At 42.5% G+C, this 13,238-nt stretch overlaps 1 protein-coding gene across 5 annotated transcripts in view; it reads left to right on the top strand.

The window, feature by feature from the left end:
* The window catches only part of CDH20 (cadherin 20), a 228,792-nt gene that overhangs the window by 199,272 nt on the left and 16,282 nt on the right, over positions 1-13,238 (top strand). For all 5 annotated transcript variants that reach the window (XM_080685366.1, XM_080685365.1, XM_080685367.1 and 2 more), the window contains one exon: positions 6,721-6,842. In XM_080685366.1, coding sequence (XP_080541492.1) covers positions 6,721-6,842 — 122 coding nt within the window. The remainder of the gene's footprint in view (positions 1-6,720; positions 6,843-13,238) is intronic.

The raw sequence follows: 13,238 nt of genomic DNA, 5'->3' as shown, positions 1-13,238 counted from the left end.
TTTCTAGTTTCTTAGGATATATTCCTAGGAGTGGGATTACTGGGTCAAATGGGAGTTCCATTTTCAGTTTTTTGAGGAAACTCCATACTGTTCTCTACAGTGGCTGCACCAGTCTGCATTCCCACCAGCAGTGCACGAGGGTTCCTTTTTCTCCGCATCCTCGCCAACACTTGTCGCTTGCTGATTTGTTGATGATAGCCATTCTGACAGGTGTGAGATGGTATCGCATTGTCATTTTGTTTTGCATCTCTCGGATAATTAGTGACTTTCAGTATGTTTTCATATGTCTCTTGGCCTTCCTTCTGTCTTCTTTCAAAAAGATTCTATGTACGTCCGTTGCCCATTTTTTTATTGGATCATTTATCTTCATTTTATTAAGTTGTATAAGCTGCCTGTAGATGTTGGAGATTAAACCTTTATCGGTGATAACATTTGCAAATACGTTCTCCCATACAGTGGGGTTTCTTGTAGTTTTGTTGATGGTTTCTTTTGCTGTGCAAAAGCTTTTTATTTTGATGTAGTCCCATTTGTTTATTTTCTCTTTGGCTTCCGTTGCCCTAGGGGCAGTATCAGTGAAAAAGTTCTTTCGGCATATGTCTGAGATTTTGCTGCCTGTAGATTCCTCTAGTATTTTTATGGTTTCCCGTCTTATATTTAAGTCCTGTATCCATTTTGAGTTTATTTTTGTGTATGGTGTAAGTTGGTGGTCTAGTTTCATTTTTTTTTTTTGCATGTATCTGTCCAATTTTCCCAACACCATTTATTGAAGAGACTGTCTTGACTCCATTGTATGTTCATGCCTCCTTTGTCAAATATTAATTGCGCATAGTGGTTTGGGTCGATATCTGGATTCTCTATTCTATTCCATTGATCTATATGTCTGTTCTTGTGCCAGTACAAGGCTGTTTTGAGGACAGTGGCTTTGTAATACAGCTTGAAATCTGGTATTGAGATCCCTCCTACTTTTTTCTTCTTTCTCAGGATTGCTGTGGCTATTCGGGGTCTTTTTTTATTCCAGATGAATTTTTGGAGAGTTCTTTCTAGGTCTGTGAAATATGCTGTTGGTATTTTAATGGGGAGAGCATTGAATATATAGATTGCTTTGGGTAGTATGGACATTTTAATGATGTTGATCCTACCAATCCATGAACATGGTATGTTCTTCCATCTGTTTATGTCTTCCTCTATCTCTTTTTTCAGTGTCCTGTAGTTTTCCGTGTATAGGTCTTTTACCTCCTTGGTTAGGTTTATTCCTAAGTATCTTAATTTTTTTGGTGCGATGGTAAATGGGATTGCTCTTTTAGTCTCTCTTTCTGTAAGTTCACTATTGGTGTATAGAAATGCCATAGATTTCTTGGCGTTAATTTTGTATCCTGCTACATTGCCCAATTCATTTATTAAGTCTGTTGGTTTTTTTGATGGAGTCTTTCGGGTTTTTTATGTATAATATCATGTCATCTGCAAATAAGGACAGCTTTACTTCTTCTTTTCCAATTTGGATGCCTTTTATTTCTTCTTCTTGTCTAATTGCAATGGCTAATACTTCCAGTACTATGTCAAACAGGAGTGGTGAGAATGGGCATCCCTGTCTTGTTCCTGTTCTTAGGGGAAATGGTTTTAATTTTTGCCCATTGAGTATGATGTTAGCTGTGGGTTCATCATATATAGCTTTTTTTATGTTGAGGTATGATCCTTCTATTCCCATCTTGTTGAGAGTTTTTATCAAGAAAGGGTGTTGGATTTTGTCAAATGCTTTTTCTGCATCAATTGATATGACTATGTGATTTTTATCTCTCAATTTGTTTATGTGATGTATCACATTTATTGATTTGCGGATATTGTACCATCCTTGCATTCCTGGGATAAACCCTACTTGGTCATGGTATATGATCTTTCTGATGTACTGCTGGATCCGATTTGCTAGAATTTTGTTGAGGATTTTGGCGTTTATGTTCATGAGGGATATTGGCCTGTAATTCTCCTTCATTGTGTTGTCTTTATCTGGTTTTGGTATTAGGGTGATGCTGGCTTCATAGAAGGAGCTTGGAAGTGTTCCTTCCTCTTGAATTTTTTGGAATAGTCTGAGGAGGATAGGTTTTAGTTCTTCCTTGAATGTTTTGTAAAACTCTCCTGTGAAGCCGTCTGGCCCCGGACTTTTGTTTGCCGGAATCTTTTTGATGACTGCTTCAATTTCTTCCATAGTTACTGGCATATTTAGCTGTTTAGATTCTTCCTGATTGAGTTTTGGAAGGTTATATTTTTCTAGGAATATGTCCATTTCCTCCAGGTTGTCCAGTTTGTTGGAATAGGGTTGTTCGTAGTATTTTTTAACAATCCTTTGTATTTTGGCGGGATCTGTTGTTATTTCACCTCTTTCATTTCTGATTTTGTTTATTTGGGTCCTCTCTCTTTGCTTCTTGGTGAGCCTGGCTAGAGGTTCATCAATCTTGTTTATCCTTTCAAAGAACCAGCTCTTGGTTTTGTTGATCTTTTGTATTGTTTCTTTAGTCTCTAGGTCATTTATGTCCGCTCTGATCTTTATTATTTCCTTCCTTCTGCTTACACTGGGCTTTTCTTGTTGCTCTTTTTCTAACTCTTTGAGTTGTTGGGTTAGGTAATTTATTACCATTGTTTCTTGTTTTTTGCAGTAGGCTTGTAGTGCTATGAACTTCCCTCTCAAGACTGCTTTCGCTGTGTCCCATAGATTTTGGATTGTAGTGTTTTCATTATCATTTGTTGCCATGATGTTTTTTATTTCTTCCTTGATCGCTCTGGTAACCCAGTCATTGTTTAATAGCATGCTGTTTAGTCTCCATGTGTTTGATTTCTTTGGGTTGTTTTTATTGTAGTTGATTTCCAGTTTTATGCCACTGTGGTCTGAGAAGATGCTTGATATGATTTCTATCTTCTTGAATTTGAAGAGACTTTGCCTATGTCCCAATATATGGTCTATCTTTGAAAATGACCCATGTGCACTTGAGAAGAATGTATATTCTGTGGCTTTGGGGTGAAATGTTCTGAAGATGTCAATTAATTCCATCTGGTCAAGTGAGTCATTTAGGATTGATGTTTCTTTGCTGATTTTTTGTTTAGAGGATTTGTCCAATGGTGATAGTGGGGTATTAAAGTCTCCTACTATGATTGTATTGCTGTCAATCTCTCCCTTGATATCCTCCAGGAGTTTTTTTTATGTATTTGGGTGCTCCTATAATTGGGTGCATATATGTTTACCAGAGTTATTTCTTCTTGTTGGATTGCTCCCTTTAGTATGATGAAGTGGCCTTCCTTATCTCTTATGTCCTTCACTTTGAGATCTAATTTGTCAGATATAAGTATTACTACCCCAGCTTTTTTTTCAGTTCCATTTGCCTGGAAAACCTTTTTCCATCCCTTCACCCTCAGTCTGTGTGCGTCTTTTTTTCTGAGGTGGGTTTCTTGTAGACAGCAGATATATGGGTCTTGTTTTCTTATCCAATCCGTTACCCTATGTTTTTTGACTTAATCCATTTACATTTAAAGTTATTATTGATAGGTACTTATTTGTCGCCATTTTTATTCTTTACCCCTGTGTTCCTTCTTCGCTTCCTATTTCTTTTTTTTTTTTTATAGCAGACCCTTTAGCATTTCTTGCATTGCTGGTTTGGTGGTAATAAATTCCCTTAGTCCTTTTTTGTCTGTGAAGCTCCTGATTTCACCTTCAATTTTGATTGATAGCCTTGCTGGGTACAGTATTCTTGGATTCAGACCCTTCCTTTGCATGACTTTGTATATTTCATTCCATTCCCTTCTGACCTGATGAGTTTCTGTTGAGAAATCCGTTGCTAGTCTGATGGGGGTTCCTTTGTATGTAACTTTCTGTCTCTCTCTTGCCGCTTTTAAGATTCTTACTTTGTCGTTGGTGTTTGCCAATTTAATTATAATGTGCCTTGGCATCAGTCTTTTGGGGTTCATTTTGCTTGGGACTCTGTGAGCTTCTTGGATTTGTGTGGGTTTTTTCTTCCCTATATCAGGGAAATTTTCTGTCATTATTTCTTCAAAGAGGTTTTCTATTCCTTGCTTAGATTCCTTTTCTTCTGGAACCCCTATTATGTGGATGTTGTTTTGTTTCGTGTTGTCCTAAAGTTCCCTTAGGCTCTCCTCCTGCCTTTTAATTTTTTTTCTAGAAGTTTCTCTACTTGGGTATTTTTTCCCATCTTGTCATCTAGCTCACTGATGCGGTCCTCTGCTTCTTCTAGTCTACTCTTGATGCTTTCTATTGAGTTCTTTACAGCAGCGATGTCATTTTTCATTTCTTCTTGGTTCTTCTTCATTTCCTCTTGGTTCTTGCTCATATTGTCAAATTTGTCTTCCATTCTTTTCAGCCACCTTATGACCATTTCTCTGAATTCTTTCTCTGGAAGGTTGCTTGCCTCCATTTCGGTTACTTCCTTTTCTGGTGATGCCTGCTTTTCTTTCATATGTGGGCTGTTTCTTTGTCTCCCCATGGTCTCTCTTCTCTGGATGTCTGGTTATGTAGTTATCTCTCTCCTGCGTTCATTTAAAGGCACAAAATACAGCACTACCAGGTACAACACAAAAGGCACTGAACATAAATGTATTCACGGTATTAATAACCTCCAATAAAGGTGACCACCAGAGAAAGGCAAATTAGGGGATAGGAGATAAAGAAGAGGAAAAAGAAAGAAAGAAAAAAAAAAGGGAGTGTCAAAATGAAATTGGGAAAAGGAAAAAAAAAGTAAGAGAGACAAGAAAGAGACTAAGAGATAAAGGGGAACAAACTATATATATGGGGATAAAACTCCAATAGATCAATCACTAGTCCCAGCAAATGCCAGCAACAAGTACCTGGGGATTAATACAAACTACAACACCAACTAATATTGAGTGAGGCAAGGGAAAATAGAAGCACAAAACAAACAAAAAAATAAGCAAACAAAAGAAGAATAAGCAAAACAATCTCACAAAAAAGCATAAAAATTCAATATAATCAACATTCAAGCGAACAACAACATAAGGACAGAGAGAAAAACAATTTTTTGGATAGTTAAGACAGCGAAGAGAAAGGTGTGTATGGACTTGGAGCAGAGGATTGGATATTAGATATGTAAGTAGGGTGAAATTTTAACAAGGGGTAAACAGAAAGAATAGGGAAAATCTAAAGCAGGAATGGGGTAAGATAAACAGGACACCAAAAAGGGGAAGGTTAGGAAGAGAGTGATGGCATAAAGGTAGAGTTGAGATAGAGTAAAACGATGCTAAAGGAAAGATGAAAATAGAATGTAGAACACTAATCCCAAAATAAAATGAAGAGAAAATAGAATGACACTTAAAAAAAAAAAAGATAAAATAGCGGTAGTAATACAGATTGAAAATAAAAATGTAATAATTAAAAAAGTAAACTCAAGTGAGGAAAAAAGAAAAAAAATTAGTTTCTTGAGTAAAAGATGCAAAAAATAAAAATAAAATAAATAAAAAAATAAAAATAAAATGTGGAGTAGTGAAGGCCATTCACTTCCTCTGTTGTTCTGTTTGGCACGCCTGTTTCTCAGTTCAGACAGTATTGCAGTTCCCTGCGTTCCAATGCTCTTCAGTGTTGTAAGCCAGTCCTGATTTTAAGCAGGCGGTGTGTCTTAATTTCTCGTATTCCTTTATTTTTGATTACACGAGTCAATTTGTGATTCAGCCCCTGGGTGGCAGTGTTTCTGGATTGACTTCCAGGTCTATCTATGGCCTCTCTAGGCAGTGTTAGAGCCTTCTTTCCCTGTGGCAGTCACTACCGGTTTGTGGGAGTGGGCTGCCTCCGAGTTGGCTCTCCGATGGTTACTCCCTGTTCCGATCCCCAGGTTCCAGAAAAACACTTTCCCCTGCAGTCTCCCAGGGTGTCCCCAACTGGGTGATCCTATGTATTGGGCTTAGTAATCAGAAGCAAGGATTTGAAGAGGAAAAGGCCCAAGTGTGCGAACTCCAGGGCTGCGCGCAGGTCTAGGCAGCCGGCACACCTTTGAAATTCTTAGGGTGTCCCTGCACGTCAGATCAAAATGCGTTGCTTTTTAGAAAGCCCTTCTGTTAGCAGCTCTGAGGACCCCCTTCCACATTCACGGATCACGCCAGCCCCAACAGCCATGGATTTTTCTAGGCACAGACTTCCCTGGTCCTCCAGCTCCCACAAAACGCGCGTTCCTCTCTCCCGCCGGTACCAGAGACCTCACCTTATCACAGGCGAAATCTGACCTTTCTGTGGTGGAGTGTAGAGCTCCTCTGAATCTGTGTGTTTGCGCCAATTGGGGACCGGTGTTCTGGGGCTCGCAGCTGTTCCGTGGGTGCTGCAGTTGTGGATTCTCAGGCAACTGATAAGCTCCACTTTCCCGTTCAAGATGGCGCAAACTCCTTGTCGGAGCCCGTAGCTCCGGGAGGGGACCCAGCTGCAGTGGGGGCTGCCAGGTCAGGAGAACCCCATCTAGCAGTCCCCCACCTTCTTCTAGAGTTTAGCTGTCCCTTAACTTGCCAACAAACACTCCTCGTGCGACCCTTAGTTGTTCTTTCTTTCTGCTCTGGGACAAGGCTCGGAACACGTCTGTCTATTCCGCCGCCATTTTTCCTCCCTTCACTTTGTCCATTCTTTAAAAAACCAGGCTGCAAGGGAAATAAATACCTAACTGGCAACAAGCGCTTTCTTGCACTGCTAACATTCACCTTTGGTTTTCTTTGTGTTCTCTTTAGACAATCCCTCTCAGGTTGGAAGTGTTTCTGTCACAATCAAAGTCTTAGATGTGAACGACAATGCTCCAGAGTTCCCCAGATTCTACGAAGCCTTTGTCTGTGAGAATGCCAAATCAGGGCAGGTAAGGCGGCCTGTGAGGCACCTTGGTACACTCCCCAATGTGGAAATGACTTACAGATAACCAAACCTGCAGTCAAGTTTAGACTCCAGATCCCCCAACTTCTATATATCACGCTGCAACACTTTATTTGTTAAGACAACTGTATTTGGAGTCTCCATTACATTTTATGATCTAAAGACTGCTTTGATGATGGTTTGATTCAGGGCTAGCCTGTAATGAGCTATTTACCCACGTTATAACTGAAGTGTATAGACCAACTGTAATAACATGAGCTCTGGGTCCTGGAAGTGAGAGACCATGAAGACCAGAAGTAAGAAGAGTCTTCTCTTTTCCTCAGTTAGCACTAATCCCTAAAAATGTTTACAGTAGGAACATTGTATTTTTTATATCCTCCCACCCCATTTCTTAACTTCTAGCAACAGGTACCCTTGTTTCAGGGCTGCCTAACAGATTCTCAGAACGCTTTGTGACCTAGAATTACCTATTCCCTCTCCTCCCTCAATTAAAACACTCATTTTGTTAGCGCTGTTCATGTCGGGTCAATTTTGAGATAAAATTAATCTGAATGGGCAAATTTCTACTTATTTGAAATAACTTTAGAGGAAAATTGCATATTTTTTAAACCTGATTTTAAACCTACATGAATATTTTGTTGATCAAACTCAAAGTGGTGTAGCTGAGAAACATCTGAAACTCTGCTTAGAGTGGTCATGTATTAATGTATGTGTAGGGCAGTTGCCCACCTGAACCCATCCCTCCATACCTCAGATCATAGGCCATCTCCCCCTTCTGCTCCTGCTTTGTAAGATGCTTTCCTCCTCTACACCTATGACCCAACAGATTCCCTAATGGTCCTATTTCCCTCTGGAGGTCATTCTGTGGCCCTATGGATTCTGATGGTGAGGTGCAAACGGGTCAGGATAGTTTCAGAATGAAAGTTTGTGACAAGCATGTCTATAAGATGAATTCATACTTTGGCAATTCAGGACTTCCAACTGTAATGCTGTTTTTGTTTTTCACTTCTCTCACTTTCCTGCATCATCACCTCCAGCATTCTGTGGCAGAGAGAGACTATGTCTGTACAACCCAAGCTTATAATAGCTTCCTGACCTCACCAAAGACCAACTCACATCTCTACCATTCTACTAAGAGCAAAAAGTGATTCCCATACCCCAGGAAGAAAAATGTACCCTATAGTGAATTTGATCTAAATTATTCCATCCATTGACTCTGTGTCCATGGTCTATAGCACTTCTGAAATTTTTTCAACACGTCTATGATAATTCTACTTCCACACCTATTGAATTTCTAGTCTAAAAAGACCAGAAGTATTATGGAACTAATAAAAGTTACAATGAAGACTTTTATAGCACAAGAAATAATCCATATTATTATAAGAAAGGAGGTATAAAGACTATATATACATGCTTGAAGTTATGTAAAATTATGTCTGTTATGAACGAAGATTGAGATACAAGATATAAAAATAACAATAGTTACTATGTGCAGATGGGTTTTGAGTGAGGGGGTCTGGGTCCTTATGTTAATAAGTTTTGTTTTATAATTTATTATAAAAACATAATGTAGCCGAAACCGGTTTGGCTCAGTGGATAGAGCGTCGGCCTGCGGACTGAAAGGTCCCGGGTTCGATTCTGGTCAAGGGCATGTACCTTGGTTGGGGGCACATCCCCAGTGTGCAGGAGGCAGCTGATCGATGTTTCTCTCTCATCGATGTTTCTAGCTCTCTATCCCTCTCTCTTCCTCTCTGAAATCAATAAATTAAAATAAAAAGAATTAGCCTTTTGTCATATTGTAACTTAAAGTGTTATACATTTGTGATATTATAGTATAATCTTCCCATATAAGATTTTGTACATTATGTTTTTTTTTTAATATATTTTATTGATTTTTTACAGAGAGGAAGGGAGAGGGATAGACAGACAGAAACATCAATGATGAGTGAGAATCACTGATCAGCTGCCTCCTGCACACCCCCTACTAGGGATCAAGCCCAAAACCTGGGCATGTGCCCTTGGTCAGAATCAAACCTGGGACCCTTTAGTCCGCAGGCCAATGCTCTATCCACTGAGCCAAACCAGCTAGGGCTCAAGAGGCCAATTCTTAATCTATAATAAAAAATAAAAGACAGTGATAAGTAGCATAGTAAATTAAACCCCTCTCCCTCCAAAAATGAAACATTCCTTTCTTAAAGGGCTTCAGAATAGAAGTTGCATTCTGACAGGTTAATAGCACTTTAACCACCTTTCATTTTAGCATACAATCACATCTCCCTTTCTACATCTCTAAATATAGCTTTTAATGGTCTTTTATAAAGTCCTTTGAAGCACAGTTTATCTGTGACTTAAAATTCAGGTGATGAGCCACAAATCTGTCATATCTGTCATCTTTAGCCCAAAATAATGAAAATCCTACCCTTTGATTTTGGCTCTGGGACATGTTTTGAAGATTTTCAAAAGCACACAGGCCAGGAGGTATGTCTGGTTTATAAAGAATCAGCCTCCTTGAGTTAGACTTGTTGCACACTGTCATCAGCTCTGTATCTGCCAAGTTGGGATATGTGCTTTCCTCTTAGTGAGCAGCCATGAAGGAAGCCCATGAAGAAATCAGATGACATACTTGGTGAGAGCTGAGGGCAGAATGAAACCTGCTAAGCGGAATATTGCATGGAGAGTAGAGGGCAGGAGAGCAGGCCATGATGCTCCTCACACTCAGCGAGGCAGTGTCTTTGCTCACTTACGTTTTAAAGCCCTGTAATCAACCAGTACTATGACTCAGGCCTCCATCTCACCAATATATATACACGACTTCACAGATCAGGTGTTCTGAAATGACTTTCCAACTACGTTTACCAAGTTATACATAATCACCTACTTATAACATGCATCGACAAATATGTTATCTACACTAATAAAAGAGAAACATGCTAATTGACTATACCTCCGCTATGCCCACAGCCAATCAGGAGTGATATACAAATTAAGCCAACAAAGATGGAGGGTAAGTTTGCATATTCAGGAGGGGCGGGCTGCGCCTGACACTGCCTGCTGGGTCCAGGCCACCATCGGGGACCAGGCAGGCCAGGCTGGCAGCACCTGACACCACCCACGGGGTCCAGTCCACCATGGGGGACGGGGCAGGCCAGGCGGGCAGCACCTGACGCCGCCCGCTGGGTTGAGGCTGCGATCGGTAACCAGGCAGGTGGGGTGTGGGGGAGCAGTGCCTGATGCCGCCCGCGGGGTCCAGGCACCCATCGGGGTTGGGCAGGCCTGGCGCACAGCGCCAGACACTGCTGCGGGGTCCAGGCAGCCATTGGTAAACGGGCAGGTTGGGTGGGCAGCGCCTGACGCCACTCGCAGGGTCCAGGCCGCCATCGGGGACCTGGGTAGGCAGGGGTGGCCAGGGTGTCTAGGATCACTGTCTGCCCCCGGGCCGCCTGTGGACACTGGTGGAGCAGCTCGGGGTTGAACATTTTAATGAAAATGGGATGCCTGTGCCCCGGCCCACCGCGCCCTGTTCCTGGCGAGGAGAGGGCAGTGGGCAGTTAGCAGGCACCAGGGCTTGGAAGGGACTGGGAGCAACCTGCAGGCATGCTGCCAGGAAGAGGTGCTGAACCATGATGACTCAGAGGGGTGGCTGATGGAGGCGCGCACAGGTGCAGATGAGTCGGCTCTCGCTAGCGCTGAACTGGAAAAGTGCATCGACAGCCTGATGGACTAAATCGCCTTTCTGAAGAAGGTGTATGAAAAGGAGATCGCCGCAGGCGCAGATTCAGTACGCTCAGATCTCCGTGGAGATGGACATGTTCTCCGAGTCTGACCTCTCTGCCACGCTCAAGGACATCCACGCCCAGTACGAGAAGCTGGTTGCCAAGAACATGCAGAATGCAGAAGAATGGTACAAGAGCTGCTTCACCATGCTGACCGAGAGCAATGCCAAGAACACCTACAGGATGCGCGCAGCCAAGGAGGAGATGTCTGAAAGCCGCCTCCTGCTCAAGGCCAAGACCCTGGAGATCAAAGCAAGCCAGGGCATGAACTAAGCTCTGGGAAAGCAGCTGTGAGAGCTGGAGGATAAGCAGAACTCTGATGTTAGTGCTATGCAGGACACAATCAACAAATTAGAAAATGAGTTGAGAACTACAAAGAGTGAAATGGCATGATATTTAAAAGAATACCAGGATGTCCTCAATGTGGCTTTGGACATTGACATTGCAGCTTACAGGAAACTCTTGGAAGGTGAGGAGACCCAGCTCAGTTTTACCAGCGTGGGAAGCATAGCCAGCGGCTACTCCCAGAGTGCCCAGGTCTTTGGTCAATCTGCCTACAGTGGCTTACAGACCAGCTCCTACTTGATGTCCGCTCACTCCTTCCCTTCTTAATACACCAGCCACGTCCAGGAGGAGCAGATCGAGGTGGAGGAGACCATTGAGGCTGCAAAAGCCGAGGAAGCTAAGGATGAACCCCCCTCTGAAGGAGAAGCTGAAGAGGAGGAGAAGGAAGTGGCTGAGGAAGAGGAAGGAGAGGAAGAGGAAGAAGATGCCAAGGAAGAATTTGAGGATGCAAAGGAGGAAGAAGAAGGAGGTGAAGAAGAAGATGCCCAAGAAGCTGAGGATGAGAAGAAAGATGAAGGTGCTGGGGAGGAGCAAGCAACCAAGAAAAGATTGAGCCCCCCTTTCCTTAATTATTTCAGGAATAATCCTCCTGAAACCAGGTCAACCCCATCACCAACCAAGCAGTTGAGTTCCCGATACTATATGAATTAAGAAGTCAATATATATAACATTCTGAGGTGACTCAGGTTGGACATTAAATGTTGTGCTATGACTTTTCTCCTTATGAAGAGTATCTGTTTGCTTGCAGAGTGGCTTCCTGGCTTGCTGCCAGCCTGTGCATGGTCCATGCTTATGAGTTCAGGATCTATGACAATGTGAATAATTCAGATGTTTACAATAAAAACACATGAATACATGAATTCACTGATGTTAATGTTAAACTTCAGGGAAAAAATAGTCCTTTGAATCTTTGGTGGTTAGAAATTAAAGACCTGAACTCATGTGCAATAAACAGTAAATAAAGTTACACTGAATGGAAAAAAAAAAAATACATTAGGGGCCAGGAAACGTTCAAAGAACTGGGGAACCATTCCCAAATCAGGACGGAAAGTCACAGGGTATATATTATTGCTATGAATACAGTATTTCCTACTACTTTACAACATATAAAATGTAATGTATTAGATGCCTTCCTATCGCATGAAGTATGTATTCTCATAGAGTAATACTGGTACATATGTTATAGTTATGGCAGTATGTCATATACTATCTATATTAATAAAAGGGTAATATGCTAATTAGACCATGAGACCTTCCAGAAGTCGTTCCAGACAAAGCCATGGTGGCAGGGCCAAGGCAGAGGCGGTTAGGGGTAATCAGGACAGGAGGGGAAGGCAGTTGGGGGTGATCAGGCCAGGAGGGGAGGACAGTTGGCGGTGGTCAGGCTGGCGGGGGGGACAGTTGAGGGTGAGCAGGCCGGCAGAGGGGACCAGTTGGGGGCAATCAGGCCAGCAGGCAGAGTGGGTAGGGGTGATCAAGCAGGCAGGCAGGTGAGCGGTTAGGAGCCAGCAGTCCCGGATTGTGAGGGGGTTGTCTGACTGCCAGTTTAGGCCCTATTCCACAGGGGTCTCAGATTGGAGAGGATGCAGGCCAGGCTGAGAGACACCCCCCCCCCACATTGTACGAATTTCGTGCACCGGGCCACTAGTGTCTTTATATGTTTGGCACTACGGGCAAGATGGAATGTACAGGATTTGTCTGGGCAGGGATGGGACAATAGGATGACCTGTGTATGTGAGCATCACTGACACCAGGCTAGACTATGGGGCGAGTTTATCTTTAGTACTCTCCTGACCCCTCTCCTTTATCGCAGCATCATTCCCCCAATTTTCAGATTCAACGGATGCCAGTTAACAGTTGGATTCACCAGAAGGCATATACTGAGGCTGTGTTTTAGTATAAGATGCTATTAAGGAGTGCCCCTGGGCCAAAGCCTGTGGAAGGGAAGGACTTTGGCAGGACTTGGCAAAAGGAGAGTCTAGTTGCAATGCAGACCCACTGACAGCCTTGAATGACTTCATGTTGCTTTAGAACTAGAATTTTCCTGAGTTAGGATGAGTTGGTCAGACCTTTCTACTATTGCATCAGTCACTGGATGTGGGTTCCCCTGGAAGATTGTGGTGACCAGGGATAGGTGGCTCTCAGGAACTGAGACAGACCCCAAAGAGACAGACAGGTGAAGGCTGGGGCACTAACTCCTTCACTGAAGGGAAATCTGAGCAGCACACTGTCCACAAAAAGTCCCCTTGCTGGAGCTTCCCTGT

This window comes from Plecotus auritus (genome assembly GCF_963455305.1).
Source record: "Plecotus auritus genome assembly, chromosome: 8".
Taxonomy (NCBI): Eukaryota; Metazoa; Chordata; class Mammalia; order Chiroptera; family Vespertilionidae; genus Plecotus; species Plecotus auritus.
The sequence above is the reverse complement of the archived record's forward strand: the minus strand, read 5'-3'. Positions and strand labels throughout refer to the sequence as shown.